This window comes from Rhinoderma darwinii, chromosome 4 (genome assembly GCF_050947455.1).
Source record: "Rhinoderma darwinii isolate aRhiDar2 chromosome 4, aRhiDar2.hap1, whole genome shotgun sequence".
Taxonomy (NCBI): Eukaryota; Metazoa; Chordata; class Amphibia; order Anura; family Rhinodermatidae; genus Rhinoderma; species Rhinoderma darwinii.
Genome location: NC_134690.1, coordinates 94,760,405 through 94,781,221, shown reverse-complemented (window position 1 = coordinate 94,781,221; position 20,817 = coordinate 94,760,405). Strand labels below are relative to the sequence as shown.

The window sequence follows — 20,817 nt, the reverse complement described above, 5'->3', positions numbered from 1 at the left end:
GCCACAGTGCCCTCTGTAGATGCTGCCGCAGTACCCTCCGTAGATGCTGCCATAGTGCCCTCCGCAGATGCTGCCACAGTGCCCTCCGCAGATGCTGCCACAGTGATGTCAGGGGCTTGCCTAGAGCTGGAGTCCCAGAGCAGAGCCGCTTCTAGCACTCTGCCTGGGATTCCAGCTCTGCTCCTGACATCACTGTCCATATATGGACTGAGATGTCAGGGGCAACCCCACAGCTGGAGCCCCAGGCAGAGCGCTAGTAGACTCTTCCTGGGACTCCAGCTGTGCTCCTGACATCACTGGGACTCCTGCTCTGGGGAAGCTCCTGACATCATTGTCGATGTATGGACAGCGATGTCAGAGGCTTCCCCAGAATCCCAGAGCAGAGGCAGAGCCTGTACTAGCGCTCTGCCCACTACTCTGGCTCTGGGGAAGCCCCAGACATTGTGTGTCCAAACATGGACACTGATGTCAGGGATTTCCACAGACTCCCGGAGCAGAGCCGATACTAGCGCTCTGCCCGGGTCTCCGCTCTGGGGAAGACCCTGACACACTGTCCATATATGCACAGCGATGTCAGGGAATTCCACAGACTCCCGGAGCAGAGCCAATACTACCGCTCTGCCCGTGACTATATGGACAGCGATGTCAGGGAATTCCACAGAGTCCCGGAGCAGAGCCTATACTAGCGCTCTGCAAGGGACTCCGGCTCTGGGGAAGCCCCAGACATCGCTGTTCATACGTGGACAGCGATGTCAGGGAATTCCAGAGTCTCGGAGCAGAGCCCATACTAGCGGCTCTGTATCCCGCGGGCCGCAGATGACAGCCCAAGGGGCCGCATGCGGCCCGCGGGCCGCTTGTTTGAGACCCCTGCCCTAGAGAGAGTTAAAAGAGCTGTTTTTATACTAATTTCCTATTCACAGGATAGGCCATCAGTATATGATCGGTGGGGGTCTGACCCCACACCGATCAGCTGTTCCGGTTACCTCCGGGCACCGGAAGTTATGAAGTGGTAGGTGCAGGAAGCAGATGGCTCTGGTCACGGTATAGCGGCCGTAGAGCAGTTCTGCTCCAATACTGTGGATAGGTCATCAGTATAAAGAACAGCCCCGAACCTGGACAACCCCTTTAATAAAATTAAGCATTAAGTTATATGTACCAAAAATGGTGCCATTCGCAAATACAACTCGTCCTGAAAAAACAAACCCTCATACTGCTAGGTCGATAGAAAAATAAAAAAAGTTGGAAAAACAAAAAAAGGATGAAAATAAAATAAATCGCTGCGTCAACAAGGCCAAAACTGGATGAAGCAAGAAGGGGTTAAGCTTGCCAAAGACATTCTATAATTGATGGCCAAAAGGTGTGTCAGCAAGTAAGATGGATGATCCCCCCCATAAACATGCCCTTTCGGCTCGGCATCTTTCATCATCACCTGTTTATGGACCCCTCGAAGATGTACATTGTCAGAGATTGTACACACACGGCTAAGGTGGGCCACGGTGGGCCACAGTTTGCCATTTGTACCATTTGCCATTTTTGTTTTCCAAGATTAAGGATGAGACTGATTTTCAATTATTTTGTTCCCCAAAATTTAAATGAGTTACATGAGTGACATGAAAAGAGAAAGTGTGGCTGAGTAGATAAGGACCTGAGAGTTGTGGAGGTACTTACCAGTTGGTCTACAACTGCGAAAGTCATCACCCAGCTTGTACCCTGAAGCACAGCTGCAGGTACGAGACGTGCTGTTCTCAGCCTCTATACAGAAGTGGGTGCAGCCTCCATTATTCACGGAGCAGTTGAAGTGGACCACCTCTATAAGCAAGAACATTGGGTTAGCACTAAAACTATTTTATAATGACCTTGCAATGAATGTTCCTTCTTAAAATACACATCTTCTAAAGAGTGGAAGACTGGCTGCTGATGTGTGGGAAAGGACAATGTGACAGAAATCTATATGACTATATGAAAATCTGTTTCCTTCAGGCAAAGAAGAAATTATATATAAGAACACACCAAGACCTTCTGTTAAAGGGGTTTTCCAGTCCCTAAAAATGGATGGCCTATCCTCAGGACAGGCCATCAATAGTTGATCGGTCGGGGTCCGACTCCCAGACCCCCCGCCGATCAGCTGTTTTGAAAGGGGTGCAGTGCTCGTACGAACGCTGCTTCCTCATTTCTACTTGTTCACTGTGAATCATCGACACAGATGTAGCAGCAATTCACAGTATTGCAGCCTTCTCCCATTCACTTTAAAACAACTGATCAGCGGGAGTCGGACCCTGACTGATCAGCTCTTAATGGATAGGCTATCAATTTTTAGGAAATAGAAAACCCCTTTAACACCTAAGAAGAAGAAAAATAACCTTCCACGCATGGTAGATCACTGTAATTTTAAGTATGAATGATCAACTTAGATTTGTTCTATCTTAAGGATCGTTTGTGTGTCGAAAGCACACATGAGCTGCTGTCAGTCGAGCCGTCAGTCCAGCTAACAGACGGATTCGACTTACAGCGGCGTTATGCAGCTTAGGCCTAATTCACACGAGCGTGTTAGGTCCGTGATATACGGTCCATATGTCGTCAGTATTTCCCGGACCGAACACACTGCAGGGAGCCGAGCTCCTAGCGTCATAGTTATGTACGATGCTAGGAGTCCCTGCCTCGCTGCAGGACAACTGTCCTGTACTGTAATCATGTTTTCAGTACGGGACAGTAGTTCCCCGGGGAGGCAGTGACACCTAGCGTCATAGATAACGATGATGCTAGGAGCCCGGCTGCCTGCAGTGTGTTCGGTCCGGGAAATGCAGCCGACATACGGACCAGTGTGAATTAGGCCTTATATGTATAGTGGATACATAGAAGCTGCAGAGCTAAAATGAAACATTTTAAATAAAACTATATTAGAAAAAGTGTTAGTATTCAAGAGAAAAAAGCGTGTGGAGGAATCCTCCAGCTCACCTGACACACACCTGTGTGTCGTTGAAAAGCGCCCGGTTCCTCGTGTCGGCACACGGATTGCAAGTAGAAAATCACAGCCAAGTCTAAGGACGCAGCGACGTCCGAAACGCGTAGGCCACAGAGGACACCCTCTTCCCACTTCATCTACACCCTGGACCTATACCACTGGACTTCCCTTTTAAACCCAGGACATTAAACTTGGAAACGTCGTTTCTATTTTAAACCCACTACAGCGCTGGATCCTACCTTCTATCCCTTTTTTTCTTCAGTATTCAAGAACGCATACTTTAAAATAAAAATAAAAAAAACGGCAAGAAAGGTTTTTCATAGCCTTTAAAACCTGTTTTAATCCCTAAATGGCTCTTGAATTTAGCTCCCGCTCACACTGAATTTTCTGGGACGTCCTGGTCTGGACAAGTTGGCAGTTGTGTGAAGTCTAGATGACCTTCCTGACAGTGGAAACATTGATGTCTAATTGTTTGGTGATCTTTATAAATCCCTTTCCAGACATATAAGGATCTAAACTGATAATAGACTAAACTAAATGTCTGAGGCTTAAATAGGATCTGTCACCAGATTTTGCAACCCCTATCTGTTATTGCAGCAGATCGGCGCTGCAATGTAGATAAGAGTAACGTTTTTATTTTTTAAAAACGAGCATTTTTGGCCAAGTTATGACCATTTTTGTATTTATGCAAATGAGGCTTGCTAAAGTCCAACTGGGCGTGTTTAAAGTAAAAGTCCAACTGGGCGTGTATTATGTGTGTTACATTGGGGCGTGTTTACTTCTTTTACTAGCTGGGCGTTCTGACGAGAAGTATCATCCACTTCTCTTCACAACGCCCAGCTTCTGGCAGTGCACAGACACAGCGTGTTCTCGAGATATCACGCTGTGTCGTCACTCACTTCCTGCCCCAGGTCCTGCATCGTGTCGGACGAGCGAGGACACATCGGCACCAGAGGCTACAGTTGATTCTGCAGCAGCATCTGCGTTTGCAGGTAAGTCGATGTAGCTACTTACCTGCAAACGCTGATGCTGCTGCAGAATCAACTGTAGCCTCTGGTGCCGATGTGGCCGACACGATGCAGGACCTGGGGCAGGAAGTGAGTCAGAAGCTGGGCGTTCTGAAGAGAAGTGGATGATACTTCTATACACAACGCCCAGCTAGTAAAAGAAGTAAACACGCCCAGATGTACGCACATAATACACGCCCAGTTGTACTTTTACTGTAAACACGCCCACTTGGACTTTTGCAAGCCTCATTTGCATAAATACAAAAATGGTCATAACTTGGCCAAAAATGCTCGTTTTTTTAAAAATAAAAACGTTACTGTAATCTACATTTCAGCGCCTATCTGCTGCAATAGGAGATAGGGGTTGCAAAATCTGGTGACAGAGCCTCTTTAAATAAGACATGTTCCTGGTTCTGAGGATCTATTCACACAGTGCTGTCAAATTACATTTTTTAAAACGATTTGACGAAAATCAATTCAAAAGCCGAGTTATACCTGCAGCGTGTAAATCTATCCTAATGATGTTCTAATCATTTGCATATAGTGCCCCTTATTCTAATTTTAGGTTTTTCAGGTAATGGTAAATGTAAGGAAGAAGGAAATGCCATATTTGTAAACTTTTTTGTTTAATAAATTGTTGCATAATCAATTTGTTATTGTCTTTTTGATCAATTACATCAATATTATATTTATATACTGTTTGAATGAAGATCAAATATTAAGATGTCCACATGTTACAAAATAAACAATCCTATAACTATATAACTATCAGGTTCCATGTACACTTTGCGGAATTTAAGGCGGAATATCTGCACCAAAACCGCAGATAAGCACAGGTAATTCTGCAGGTAAAATCAGCACTTAATATTGCATTTTTTTGTTGCATTATTTGGTGTGGATTTTACTTTTTTATGCGGAAACATGTATTGATTTTATGCTACAAATTTTTGCAAGTCTTTTTATAATTTTGTCTGATACAATTTTACGAAAACACAAGATAAATTGACATGCTGCAGATTTTAAAATCCACACTGCAGGTCAATTTATGTGCGCAAAAACTCTCCAACGCGTAGATGAGCATACGTGGGGTTTAATTTACTTTGCTGGTACTGTATTACGCTGCGAATTTGCAGCAGGAAAATCCATGCAGCAAATTCACACGTAATATGCATCGTGTGAATGTGGCCTTACTGTACATTAGACTAGTGTGTTTTTCATGGATATCATGCCATTTGTTTTCTTCAGGATTGACATCATGACGGTTCTATGGGAACACAGTTATAATTAGTGGCTACAGTTAGAGGGGATCTGCAGTTTAATCTATTCTTGCTGTAGTAATAAAAAAACAATCAATGATATTACTAGTTATAAAAAGTGCTGAGGTACCTGTCACACATATACTGAGGTAATTAAGCCCCAATAAGGCGACGTCCAGCAGATCTGCATTAAGATAAATGTAAACTAGGAAAAACTGGACCTTCATATTGTAATTGATCATGAGGGAGTCCTACAAAATCCATAATGAAAATGTATTCGGCCTTACTGTTTGTTAAGCAACGGCCTGAATATGTTATTGACAGTATGCAGTGCCAAATCCTAAGGGGGGGACGGGGGGACGTGGCCATCAAAACTACAGGAAAATAAATGCAAACTGCACAGGACTTGGAATTAATCTGTATGATAAACTAGTAATATCAAGAAGACATTACTGGCTTTACCAGATTCTGACAGCAGAGGGCAGCATAACTCTCCTGCAAGAGGAAAATGGTAGCTGGCTCTGTGGAGGAAACTGTCACAATGACTTCTCTAGGGAATATTTGTCACTATTTGACTCTATGTGTGCACTGTTTGACTCTATGCAGTATGGTGGCATATATGACACTCTCTGAGCACTCTTTGGCCTTATAGGGACACAGTATGACTCTTTGTGGGAGTTATGTGGTGCTATATGAACATTGTATGGCCCTATTTGACTGTATGTGGGCACTGTGACACTGAGCACTCTTTTGCATTATTTGAGAACCATATTGTACTTTTTTGGGCACCATTTAGCACTGTGTGCGAACGACATTGTTCTTTAATGGCATCCTTTCACACAGTCAGGCACTATATGGACCCCATATGGCAATAAATGGGCACTGTTTAGCAGTATGTGAGGCATTATCCCTGTTAGGTGGGAAAAGCATGACAATATGTGGGCATTGTAGAACTATATTTGGCACAATGTTGTGCGCACTATGGGGTAGATTTAGTAATTTAAATTGAGACAGAATTCTAGCGTACATGCTGTGCGCCACATGTATTTACAGTTTTAGACACAATCTGTGCTGTGCTTGACAAGAGGGTAGGGCTTAGCCAGAAAGGGACAAGGCCTAAAATGTGATGCTATGTGCCAAGATTTTAGGGCAATAACCTGGCAAAAACTAAGTCAATTAAGAGGTGGTATAAGTAAGAGAAAAGTGTCTAACATGTCTAGTTGGACGCGACAAATTTCTCATACAGCGTGCACCACTTTGATGAATTTGGCGCATCTTCTGACTGCCTGGTCTAATTTTACATTGTCTTAAACTTAGATGCTATTGGTAAATCTGCCCCTAAGTGTTTGGGCAATTAATGGCACTAACTAGGTACTGGGTGGGCATTGGATGCACTGTATATCGACAATGTATGAAACTAAATGGGTCCTCTATGGCACTTTGCAGACAATGTGTGGGCTACATATATGGGTAATGTACAGCACTGTAGACCGTATGGCACAGTGGCAGTACATTCATACGTACATGTATAAATATCGGCGTTGCTAGTATTTGCAGGGCAATACCACTGGTACTCCTGTCAGGTGTCCAGCCCAAAAAAAATAAAAAACCAGGTGCCCACAAGCTCTTCTTTACAAGACAGATGCTGGGTAGTGTCATAACGTTATGTGCAACATCATGACGTTATATGTGCCGTCGCACATAACATTGTGACGCTACCCAGTGTCAGTCTTGTGAAAAAGAGCCCAGCGTTAGTTACTTTTGAAAAGGGAATAGGCCCTGCAATATAATGCGGTCCGTTCCTTTCTCCAAATTAACCTTGAACAGCGGCGGCGGCGATGGTGGACAGTGCTGGCGGGCGGGAAGCAGGGCCCTAGGAGAAAAGGCGCCCGAAGAGAAGGTGCCCAGACAAAAGTGGAGTTAAGACTACCCAGGAGCGGTAAGTACATAGGGGTCTGAATTTTTTAGGGGGAGGGGGGTCTGGTCTGGGGTGCAAATTAATTTATGGTCTGATTGGTGATGTAAATTAAATTAGGGGTCTGAGGTCTAAATTTAGTGGTCAGGTTGAGGTTCTGAATTGATTTAGTGGTCTAGTCTGGGGTCTGAATTAGTGTAGTGATCTGATTGGGGTGTAAATTAGTTTCGGGGTCTGGTCGGGGGTCTGAATTAATTTAGGGGTCGGGGGTCTGAAATTAATTTAGGGGTCTGGTCGGGGTTCTGAATAAATATAGGGGTCTTGTCGGTGGTCTGAATTAATTTAGATGTCTGGTTGGGAGTCTGAATTAATATGGGGGTCTGATTTAGAAGGGGAATGGGGATGCATAGACACTCACCATAAGAACAAAGTTTTCCTTCCCACCCTCGTGGACACGTGCAGTCAAATTTCCCTATGCCATCTTTACAGACACCATGTGAACAAGGATTCGAAAGACACTGATCCCCATCTAGAAAAGACACAGCACTTAAGTAGTGATCCACTATTACTAGTATGTCTCTTTAAATGTATACATATTATCACGTCCTTCTTACCAAAGTAAACCGACCAAAAGTTGAGCTGGAAAAAAAGAAAAACAAATATAAAGATAAGGTCCCAAGAGAATCTTTATAGTAAACGTAAACATTTTACTTGTAATATCTTACAGTTTCTTCCCGTGTCTCAAAAGTCTCACTGGCCTCCTCAAGGTCACATTTCTCTTCATAGCATTCTCGCTCTAAGGAGCCCGGTCTGAGTTCCTCCATAAGATTATTTGCACGTTTCTGAACCTTGAGTACATGATTTGCATCTTGTCTACTAAAAAAGACTGAAAATAGAGAATTAACATTATGTATGATTATTGTATGAATGCTTGCTTCCCCTCAAAGTTCCCATAAGCGCAATACAATCCAACTTTGTTAAACTTATTTTTACCTTGTGAGATAGGCACAAAGTCAGGGCAGACAGCTGATAACTTCAGGTGAACAAAGGTCAGGGCAGGCAGCAGACAATAGTCATGGTCAAAAGACAAGCCGGATCAATAGCCAAAAGAAAGATATAGGAAACAACTATCTGCTTACCAGGGGCGGACATACCGCATGTGCAGCCGGTGCAGCTGCACAAGGGCCCCGCGTGGGAAGGGGGCCCGTTCCTCTGCTGGCCGACTCAGTTCTCAGCTGCGCGATGCTGAGGACTGAGACAGAGGCCCGTGGACAGTAGCTGCGAGCCCATCAGCGGGCCCCCCGTGGACAGTAGCTGGGCCTATCACTGAGTCGGAGGCCCGTGGACAGAAGCTATGGGCCCATCAGCCCCCCCCCCCCCCCCCCCCCTGTGGCGCAGCGTGTATTACATAGCTGTTCGGGGGGGGGGAGTTTTGCGACAGTTCAGTCCCCCGTGGCATATTAGTTGCCAGAGCGAGCAGCGTGTATTACACATAGCTGCTCGCCGGCAGGGCGCCGATCAGCTGTTGAACTGGAGGGGGGGGGAGTTTTGCGCTCTGCCACAGTTCAGTTCTTGTGAAATGTGGCGCCGGCAAGGCGCAGTTCAGCTGGAGAGGGGGGGGAGTTTGCGCTCTGCTCTCTGCTGCTCGCTTCCACAGTTCTTCGGCTACTTGTGGACAGAGCAGAGCTGACAGCGACACACAGCCACAGAGAGCCATTAGTGGAGTGGAGAAGCCCTGCTGCAATATTTACAGCAGCTACAGACAGACAGTATGTATATGGAGAGAGAGAGGCAGTATGTATATATATATTTATGTATAGTAAATAATATCATTGCACTGACACTGCAGTAGTTGTACATTTTCCAGTGCACAAGACAGTGTCATTTATTACACTGTCTTGTGTGCACTGGATGATCACTCACTGCAGGAAGAAGCCTTAACGTCAGTCAGTAAGCAGGGCAGCAAAGCTGCAGTCATTAAATGCCCCGCAGTTCCCAGGCTTGGGATCCCTTGGCTGAAGCATGGAGATCTAAATATATCCGCCCGCCCAATGGCTGCCACGTGTGACCTTAGACTGGATTCACACTTGCGTCCAGAATTCCGTTTTCCTGTTCCGTCAGAGGAGCAAGAAAACGGAATTCAATCTCCGTTACATGACCGTGCCCGACGGAACCTATTCACTAAGCATGCTGTGCTATTGTGTCAGGTAAAATGACGGACACTCCGATGGAACCATTATAGATTTTTTATTTTTTTTGTGCTAATACTAATTTACAAGTTATCCTGTAAAAAACAAGTCCTCACACAGCTCCGTCAACAGTAAAATAAAAATGCTATGGGTCTTTGAATGCGGCGACACAAAAACAATTAAAAGAGTTCTTATTGTGCAAAAGTAAAAAAAACATACAATAAAATACCTGTATATAAATTTGGTACTTCCGTAATTATACTGATGCGCAGAATAAAGTCAACATGTTATTTACACTTTATGGTAAACCCCGTAAAAAGCCCAAAACAATGGACTTTTTTTTAACCATTATCCCCCCCAAAAAAAAAAAAAAAAAATATATATATACTGTATATATATATATATATAAAAGTTATACAATACATGATGTATAACTATATTTGGCTCCAAAATGGTGCCATTAAAAAATACAATTCAGAATGCCCCTGTAACAATGCCAGTGCAGCATTTCTGAAAAAATGGTGGATAATGTACATCCCCCACCAGTACAAAGGGAATGTTCAGCTACATGTTCCATGTGCATTTTTTATGGCTTTTCCCCTTTGCATTGCAAAAGATGAAATCCACAGCAAAGCAAATCTGCTATATATAGGGCATGACAACCTATGAAGAATGAAGTGCAAACACAGTGCTCACATCTGTGTCGGAGCCTCCATCGCAGATTCCGTAATTTTTACTAGAATAGTGCTGTATGCAGCGTTATTTTTCCCGTCAAAATGACAGACACCGAGGTGGAATGCTGGTGTCCGTTATTTGATGAATCCGGCACTGTGCCATGGTTTCCATTTATGAAGGAAACCTTGACGCAGAGGTGAACATGGTATAACATCATATTTGTTAAATAGGCTATAATATTTACTCATAACATAGTAAACATAAATTACCATCTACTTTTCAGAATGGCGCCTGGCCCAAAACCTAAAAGTGGTGCTCAAAAGCGCAGACAAAGAAAGGACGAGTTAGCGCAGACGGCTAAACTACCAAAAATTAGTTCATTTCTTAAACAGGCTGAGAAAGAACAGAGTGAGATACCAGCCCCCTGCAGCAGCACTTCTGGTGACAGTGGTCAGATCAGCTTTATAGAAGAATGTGAAAGCAGTGCACAGGCAAGTGGCCAGGGTGAGGAGAATGAAAACTTACCAAATATATCTACTGAGGCTTCAGAAAATGCAGAGTGCTCAGAGACAGCGTCGAATAACGAATCCTGTGAAGCAGTTACTATAGAGAGTCAGAGTGAGGAACCTTCCAGAGAATATCTGGATGAAACATTTGTAGATGATGAAGGTCATGATACAATTGCTGATAAATTTCCAACAGACCGTGGTAATTTCCCATCAGAGCTTACAGACAGTCAAACAAAGAGATTCATCATTTCTCAGGGGTCTTGTAGGCCACTCATAACATTTCCACGAGACCAAAAACAGGGAGGACGTTGTTTTTCCCATACATTTTACACTAAGAGAACACAAGCTGGAGTATTGCTCCAACGTTCATGGTTGTGCTATTCTCCAAAACTAGACTGTGCCTACTGTGAACCATGTTGGCTTTTTGCTGATCGTACCTGTGGTGCCTACAATTCAGCATGGGTGAATGGTATGAGAAATTGGTCCCATCTAACACAGGCAGTGCATTATCATGAAAGCTCCATGCAGCACATTCATGCTTGCATGTTGATGCAGCAGTGGCGCAGTCACGGTACTGTAGATGAAGAAAACGAAAGGGAAATTAGAAAGCAAAAAAACTTCTGGAGGCAAGTGCTTGGCAGAGTGATTAATGTGACATTAACACTAGCAATGTGTAATCTTCCTTTCAGAGGTCACACAGAAGTGATAGGCCAAGCAAACAGCGGTGTTTTTTTGTCTTTTATTCAGTTGCTAGCAAGGTATGACTCTACTCTGCAGCAGTTATTGGAAATGCCAAGGGGATCTGTCCGGTATCTTAGCCATAGAGTACAGGATGAGATAATTGCTTTATTGTCAAAGAAGATAGAGCAGGATATTGTTAATGAGATCAAGAGCTCTCCATTTTTTTCCATAATAATAGATACAACACAAGACATTTCTAAAACTGACCAACTTAGTCAGATTTTTCGTTATGTGACAGTTGAAACAAATCAACAGAATACTGTTACAGCATTAAAGATAAATGAAGTTTTCCTCGGATTTCATGCCATCACGGATCAGACCGCTGCAAGCCTTGAAAAAGAAATTGTATTAAGTATTGAAAATAAGGGTCTTGACATAAGTAGATGTCGTGGACAAGGGTATGATGGTGCAGCAAACATGAGTGGCATATATACAGGCGTGCAAGCAAGAATTTCTAAAAGGGAACCTTGTGCACAGTATATACATTGTGCAGCTCACAATTTAAACCTTGCTTTAAACGATTCTGTCCGATACATCCCAGAAATAAACAAATTTTATGATGTAATCGAAAAATTGTACCAGTTTTTTGGAAACAGTATCAAAAGATGGGCATTATTGTCATAAATATCTTCTGCATCTGAAACTGCTAACATTACGCTGAAGAGACTGTGTCCAACTAGATGGTCTTCCAGGAATGATTCCATCACAGCACTGAGGTACCGTTACACGGATATACTAAAGGCACTGACAAAAATCATCCTGAAGTCAGACAAAAATTCCAGTGACATCAACGATGCCTCTAGTCTAAAAAAGAACATCAGCTCCTTTGAGTTTGTGATGATGGTTGTCCTGCAGTCAAGGATTCTGGATGTTGTAGGACCAATTTCAAAGTGTTTGCAAGCCAAAGACACAAATATAGAAAAAGCAACACAATTACTTCAGAACGCAGTTGAAGTTTTTCAAAAGTTCAGAAGTGACTATCAGGGAGCGAAAGACAGTGCCATAAAATTATCAGAAAAGTGGGGCATAGGAGTTATATTTGAAAAAAGAAGAAATAAACGTGTAAAACGACAGTTTGATGAGTTGTGTCAAGATGAACGGCTCAACGATGCTGAGAGGTACTTCCAGGTTAACATCTACAATTCCTGTCTAGACACAATCATAATGCAACTAAAACAAAGATTCCAAAGTCTTCATGCAACAGTGAAAAAATTTAAAGCAATCCTTCCCAGCTCACTTTTGTCAGCAACTGATGAGGAACTTCAGAATGACGGAGAGAATCTTGTGAAGCATTTCAAAAATGACTTTTCACCAGCTCTCCCTGTACAACTCATTTCTTTCAGAACGTGCTTAAAATCACAAATTGCACAACTGACCACTGTAGAAGAAATAGCCAAGCTATTAATTGTTGAAAACAGTGTGTTATCTACAAGTTTTCCAGAAGTGTGCACAGCATATATTTTGTTCTTGACATTGCCAGTAACAGTGGCTAGTGCTGAACGCTCGTTCTCAAAACTAAAACTAATCAAGAACTACTTGCGGTCTACCATGGGACAAGAAAGGTTAAGCGGATTGGCTATGTTGTCCATAGAAAATGAACGTGCTAGAATGATTGACTTGAATAAGATCATTGATGAATTTGCAGAAAGGAAGGCAAGAAGGAGGAGTTTTAAGTGAATCAATCAACTCTCAGACAGACCAGTAAATGACAGGATCAAATATTCCCAGTTATCTGCCTAAACAGATTGAGTTTTGCTCTTTTGCATACGTTTTTCTATGCCTACATTGTATGGTTGACTACTTTTCAGTTGCCTTGATTCGGCTTTGTTGTGTAAGTTTAAGTACACAGTATTGTTTATTAGCTTTGTATAGTAAGTATTATTTATTTAAAAATGTTTTGCTTTTTTTTCATTGATTCCTCATGGCAATACTTTTACATTCCGTATGTGACATATTGAGATTCAGTCCTGCTTGATAGGTAACAGTGCAGTAAGCTAAGCATGATAAGATCATCTAAATTATTGCATCTCAGTTGCATGAGTGCTTTGTGTTATATTCAATGATTCAATTTAACCTAAGTCTCTAAATGTGGGCAAAGAAAATAAAAAAACTATACTCACCTCCTCCCTCGCCTCCGTTCACCCGCCGCAGCCCCCATCCTCCTGTCTCGGTCTGTGTTACAAGTGTACAAGGCTGCACTGGTGACGCGCTGCCGATGGCACGTGACCGCTGCTGCCAATAACTCCTCATTGGTGTGCTGCTGAGGACAGTAGTTCCACAGCAAATCGCTGTTGAGGGCATTGATTGGCTGCAGCGGTCATGTGCCATCGACCGCGCGTCACCACAGCAGCTTTGTAAACACAGAAAGGGATAGGGGCTGCGGAGGGGGAACGGAGGCGCCGGAGGAGGTGAGTATAGGTTTTTCATTTTCTTTGCCCACATTTAGGGACTTAGTTTAGATAAGAATTTAACCCGGAAAAAAATGTGTTACTTGTGTTCTAAACTGGTAATAAAATGTACAATATAAATCTTCCTTCATAATTTTTATTAGTAAGGTTTATTTTTATATGCATATATATGTTTAGGTAACTTTGTCGGTATTGGGGGGGGGGGCGGGGGGGCCCTGGCACATTATCTGCACAGGGGCCTTTTGCAGTCTGTGTCCGCCACTGCTGCTTACAGAAATCACAAAAACCGAATATCTCAGGCTCTGTGTGATGGCGAAAGGGTCATAAAGTAGTCAGAGAAAACTCACCATTGACTGGGGAAGCAGGAGTCAGCGCATAGATGCACACAGACGAGGAACCAACAGGAGGACAGTGGCAGGACAAAGCAGGCCAGAGGAAGCCAGGACAGGTTAGCATCGGGAGCAATAGTACGACCCCTTCTTTTTAGGCTTGCGAGGAAACCTAAGGAGAATAGATATTCTCTTGAGGCTTCCAGGACCTATACTTAGGACCAAAATTCTTCCAGCCAATGAGATAATAAAATTTACCTCTAGACCTTTTGGCTTTAAGAATCTCCATTACTTCAAACTCTACATCAGGCCTAGGGGAGGTAATATGAAAAATAACAGATTTCTTGGAGAAGTGGTTGAGTACTAAATGCTTGAAAAGGGAAACATGAAAGGAGTTTGGCATTTCAAGTATGCTGGAATGCGAAGCTTGTAGAAAACTGGATTAATTTGTTCCAAACTAGAATATGGACCCAAACATCGAAGAGCCGGTTTGCAACAGGGGGTCTAAAGGCAGACGTATATAGAAGACAACCAGAGTTTGTCCCCGAATGAGAATTGCGGTGCAGGCCTGTGTTTCCTATCCACATTCTTCTTAAAGTGGGAGATGACTTTGCACAGAGAATCTTTAGTTTTTTTGCCAAATTAGTAAAAAAAATCCATATAGGACAGTGGTTGGCTAAAGGAACTACAGAGAGGTTGGAATATGGAAGAGGCACTTAGGGATGCTGAATATATACAATGAAAATAGGTGATGCATGGGTAGATTCTCTGGGTAGATTACTGTAGGCAAACTCCACCCATGGAAGTAGATCTTCCCAGTTATCCTGTAGAAAAGAAACAAAATTCCTAAGAAAACATTCTTGAATTTGAGTACCGGTAATCCGTTTGGTTCTACCGTTGGACTGAGGGTGGTAGGCAGATAAAGAAATCCAGCAGGACTTCCAGAAGGTTGCAGAGAGCTCACTAGAATTTAAAAGGGAATTGAACCCCTCTGTCAGATACAATGTTCTTCGGAAGACGAAAAATAAGCTTGATAAACAGAGTGGACAACATTGTTTCACAAAGATGGCTTGATACGGTTATAAAGTGAGCCATTTAGGAAAATCGGTCTACCACTACCCAAACAACCGTGCAACCTGAAGAATTAGGCAAGTCGGAATAGGCAGGAATAGGCAATGAGTGGAGCACTATGGCTGGTCGTTGGGGAGTCTGATTTTTAGCACAAGTGGAGTAGACTGCCACAAAGTCTTATATGTCTCGTGCCAAGGAAGACCACCAGTAATGGAAAAAAATGAAGTCTAAAAACTTCCATACTCCAGAATGGCCAGCTAGCTTTGAAGAATGACCCCAAGAAAAAAACAAACAGTTTTCTGACCTTCAGAGGAACAAGATTTCCCTGGAGAAATATCTTTGAACAAGACAGGGGCTGCAGCAATGACTGGACTTGGTTCAATAATAAACTGTGCCTCAGACGCTTGGTTTACAGGATCAAATGACCTGCCTTAAAGAGGCTCTGTTACCACATTATAAGTGTCCTATCTCCTATATAAGAAGATTGGCGCTATAATGTAGGTGACAGCAGTGCTTTTTATTTAGAAAAATTATCTATTTTAAACTACTTTATGAGCGATTTTTAGCTTTATGCTAATGAGTTTCTTAATGCCCAAGTGGGCGTGTTTTACTTTGGACCAAGTGGGCGTTGTTCAGAGGAGCGTAATCTGGCGAGATTACGATGTAACCTGTCATTTCAAACGAGATTACGCTTGCCTTGCTAGAATCTCACAGAAAAGATTCAGAAGTGTCAGGATTCTGAATACACATCACGTCCTGGCTGGAGGTAATGTATATTCATTATCAGGACACTACAGCAATGTTAGTGTTTGTGTATGTGGCTGCACATAGCGATATAACTATATCGCTAGTGCAGTGTAAATGAATGGAGAGAAGTGTATGGTCAGCGTCATACACTCCTCTGTACAACGCCCACTTGGTCTAAAGTAAAACACGCCCACTTGGGCATTAAGAAACTCAGCATAAAGCTAAAAATCGCTCATAAAGTGGTTTAAAATAGATTGTTTTTCTAAATAAAAAGCATTACTGTCACCTACATTACAGCGCCGATCTCCTTATATAGGAGATAGGGCACTTATAATGTGGTGACAGAGTCTCTTTAACACTTTTATCTGCCAGTTGATAGTGTAAGTAGAAGTCAAGCTTAGAAAAAAACCAGACTAAGGCCCCATTCACACGAGCGTATCAGATTCACACGCGTGAAAAGCGCGCATGAATCTGGTCCGTGTGTGTGTTGTGTTATGCATCAGTATGATTTGAGAGTGGCATGCATTATTCACGCACTCGCAAAGCACATCTTTTTTTTTAATTATTATTTTCAATTGAATTGATACGCAAGTCACGCACCGCACACGGATGTGCATCCGTGTGTGGTGCGTGGTTTTCACGGACCCATTGACTTCAACGGGCGTGTAGGTGCGTGAAAACACACCCATATAAGAGACATGCAGTGAGTTTCACGCAGCGGACTCTCGCTGCGTGAAAACTCACGCATGTGTGAACGGCCCCATTGAAATCAATGGGTCCATGTGCTGCGCCTGATTTCCATGCGCAGCACACGGATGTTATTCACGTTCCTGTGAATGGGCCCTAACGTGCTTGACAGGGATTCAGTAAATATGGAGTCTGCAGATAAAGCAAATTATTTTGGCCTGTGTAAATCGTCATAGGGTGAAGGGCTCCCTCCCGCAGGTGTTTCCAATCCCCAATAGCTAATTTGATGGCTAATTTCACGGTCACCAATGCTCTAATTCTTCTCTGCAGGTAAAAAGGGCTTTGGAGAAGAAAACACAAAAGCTCTTTTTAATGAGAGAACAGCTCCGACTTCTACAGAAGATGCATCAACTTCCACAAAGAAAGACTTGCAGGGATCAGGCTATTGGAGAACTGTGGCTGAAAAAAATGCACATGTTAATAACTCTGGCTCAGCCTCGGAAGTTAAATTTCTGCAGCTGACTTCTTTTTTGGTAAGAGCTATTCAAGGTGATGAGCACTGATGAGAAATGTGGAATACATTTTTGATAATAATTAGCAAATCCCAGTAAATGCTGAATGGCTTTATTTTCCTGTGGACAAGGCCAATTAAGTACTGTATGGCAGACAGCTTTTTTGCACCCATCTAGTAAGCCATGGTCAGAAATTATATAAAAAGGCAGGGCAGACTGTTCTGTTCAAATAAACATTTTTCTTGTTGGTGTGTTATACAACATGAAAATCTTAAAAAAATTAACGTGAACTGAAAACAAAATACATTTTTCTAGTTTAACGTACAGATGGTTTTCACGGAGGGGCTGCAACACAATGAAAAAATGTTTGCAATGAGATCAAAGAGAGAACACTATGATATCATCCAAGTATACACCCACACATAGAGAAAGTCTTGTAAGATGTCATTTATGATTTCTTGGAACACAGCTGGAGCATTACTGAGTCCAAACGGCATCAGCAAGTACTCAAAGTGCCCCTCTTGAGTGTTGAATGCACATTTCTATTCATCACCCTCATGGATGCAAACTAAATTGTATGCATCCCTGAGGTCCATTTTAAGGAACACCTTAGCTCCCTGCAGACAGTCGAAAAGTTCTTAGATGAGAGAAAACAGATCTTGTTTTTAATCGATATGTCGTTAAGTCCACGCTAGTCCATGCAGGGACGCAAAGACCCGTCCTTATTCTCCACAAAAAAAATATCCTGCCCCTTCAGGAGATTAAGATTTCCCTATGAAACTTTCATATGAAGCTTTGGCTTGATCTACAGAGACATGGCCTCAGTTTTTGTAAGAGACAAATGATAGACTTCCACGAAGAGGTGTAGATCCAGGAAGCAGGTCAATAGCACAATCTTAGGGCCTATGAGGTGAGCTTGTTGTTTGTTGAAGACATCAGAAATTTTGTTACAGGGCTTAGGTAGGCTTTTAGGTGACTGACTTGGCTATAATAGAATGATCGAATAATTGGCTTGTAGTGACGGTGACAGAGATCTCCCCATTGGGCAATCTGACCGGAGTTTCAGTCCATTCTTGAAGCAATTAGACCCAGGAGTAGAGGATTAATAGACCTTTGTAACACATAAATCTAAATATTAGCACCAACTACACTTGCAGAGTCACTGGAGAGGTAACAAAGTAACCAGGTGAGTGGAGCGTCTACGGCAGTCCATGATAATAGAAACAGAGAGATAGAGAGATAGATAGATAGATAGATAGATAGATAGATAGATAGATAGATAGATAGATAGATAGATAGATAGATAGATAGATAGATAGATAGATAGAGCCTGTCCGCGTAGCCCCCAAAATCATATTAGAAATAGGACACCTCAATTGACTGAACCTTTAGTGACAAACTTACTTGATCTTGTAAAACACAGTGAGGTAACGCTCAGGATAATAATCCACCAAATATTCCAAAACAGTGAATCTACAGGTATAGTAGAAGAAAATAGAGAAAATTATTACTAATTTTATAAATCTGAACGAACATAAAATAATGGGGACTTTAAAATTTACATCCCAATGTGTTACTATGGAAAGCAAATTAGATCTCAGATGTTATTGGTTTTTCTGTTTTCCTATGTGAACTATTTTTTTTGTTGTTTTTTTAATTCTTAAAAAGTAATGTTGTATTCATTATAGTAATATTAGTTACAGCACCTCCACACCCCGTATAAATACACCCCTGTGTACTGGTTAACTAATTCAAATTTAAAAATTGTATTGGAGATTTCCATGGCAGATTTTGTAATAGGTGCTAAATATGTGCTAGCAACAAGAATATGTGTTGACCACGTGAAAAATACAGATATAATTCCAAGTAAATAATATTGTTTGACAGTGCTATTCCAATACACATATACACCCGTATATTTTACTATCAACAGCTGCAAACTTTATGCATAGGTAAAACAGCAGAAGAAAACATAGGAATGAAAGTATGTTTTGTGAGTAAATGGTGCGTAGGTATATACTTTGATCCTAGCCATAGATAAACAATTTCCAACTGAGACATACAGCAAATAGAGACTGTCCAATTACATCATAAGCAAATATACTGGTTAAAATGCATATATTTTAGTGATCATTTATACAAAAATTTTGAACAGTATTGTATACCGAATTGCCAATTTGTTAGGAATATCTACTTAGTAGTATGTAGGACTAAATTTTAATTTGAGAATGACCCTATTCATGCTGCCATGCAATTGTACATCAAGAATGCTATACTACAATCACACAATGGATTTGTGGCCTCAATACTGCTGGCAGAGCGATATATTGGAGGGGAAGGGCATTGTGAACATCCTTTTTGTCACGACTGAGAAATCGATATTTAATCCCCCCGGCATCATGGTTGCAAGTGTCACTGAGTCGGGCACTTGATGTTCAAGTTCTCCTGGCTTCTCCTACGCTGCCGACCCCACTCCTCCCATCTAAGTGACAACTCTAGCGGTCTCCAGATTGGCCGCTAGACGCATCACTCAGAGCAGAGAGAGGCACTTGTGACTACCGTGCCGGGGAATCAAACTGTAATGCCGGGGTAGGGAGACAGACAGGTGAGCCCTAATCTACCCGCCACTCAGTCCCTGCCTACTTGCAACGGCCCGTCCTAGGCGACGGCGTACAACTGGACGACGGTCCCTACGCTCACTATGTGCACGACAGACAAACAGACAAGGGTACACAGAAGCTAGGGGAATGGGGCAGTTGCCCACGGCAACACCGTGAGCAACAAGAGTAGTGAACGAGTTGAGTCAAACCAGGAGTGTACGAGGTACCAAACTCAGAGCAGGAGAGCAGTGAACGAGCCAAGTCAAACCAGGAGTGTACGAGGTACCAAACACAGAGCAGGAGAGTAGTCAGTAAGCCAGGGTCTATATGGATCAGAGGACAAAAGTACAAGCAGCAGCAGAGCCAGGAAACAGACAGAATCACAGGCAAAGGAGAAGCAGGAAGTGAAGGTATAAATAGACAGAGGGCGGGAGCTAGCTCCGTCTGGCCAGGCTGTGATAGGCTCTCCCACTCCTCAGCCTCCCAGCCTGATTGGTAGAAGGAGGGGTCACTCGATCAGACTTAGGAGCAGGTGCAGACTGACTAACCATGGGCGTCGACACAGAAGCTGTGTCTGGCAGATCCTTTACACAAACATAGTTTCTCGGTCATGGAACTTGCATGAACGGGACAATACGTATGTTTACAATGGCCTCCCCCTCGCCTATATCACTCTGTCCGTAGTTTTAAATCCTCAAAAGTGCTGACAGATTCCATTTAATCCAGCCTACAGTTTAGTCTTCTTCACCTTGGATCAATTTAGATACGGGTACGTCAAGACTTTTTAGTAATGCAACGCTGGTGGCCACAGGATTGCACATGGTGCTTAGGCTGCTGGAATAATTTTCATGCAGGCTTCCACACTCTGCTGCCAAAGGTATGGCTCACAGACACAAGGGAGTATGTTCCACTTATAAAGGAAGTGTCCAAACGTTCAAAGACTCTAAAGACCATGGTCAACTTAGTCACAACTAAATCACAGGCCCTCTTTAATGAGCTCATATCCTGGGTTTCCAAGGGCCCTAAGAAAAGGATATCCTTTTGCCTACACGTACAGCCATAGCCAAATCTTGGCTACCCATGGCAAACTTTGACCTTAAAATAGCCAAGATTTTATAGAATGATTAATAACAAGATAAGGATGCAGATTTGAAAGGACATGTTCCCTTTGGAAATTGTATTTTAGGTTGCCATAAACAGTAGAGAAAA

General features: G+C 42.7%; 1 protein-coding gene across 1 annotated transcript in view; it reads right to left on the bottom strand.

The window, feature by feature from the left end:
• PROC (protein C, inactivator of coagulation factors Va and VIIIa) overlaps positions 1-20,817 on the bottom strand; it is a 77,810-nt gene that overhangs the window by 20,632 nt on the left and 36,361 nt on the right. The window contains exons 2-6 of the mRNA XM_075861396.1: positions 18,413-18,481; positions 7,866-8,026; positions 7,755-7,779; positions 7,559-7,669; positions 1,669-1,809 (exon numbers count right to left, since the gene is read on the bottom strand). Coding sequence (XP_075717511.1) covers positions 1,669-1,809; positions 7,559-7,669; positions 7,755-7,779; positions 7,866-8,026; positions 18,413-18,481 — 507 coding nt within the window. The remainder of the gene's footprint in view (positions 1-1,668; positions 1,810-7,558; positions 7,670-7,754; positions 7,780-7,865; positions 8,027-18,412; positions 18,482-20,817) is intronic.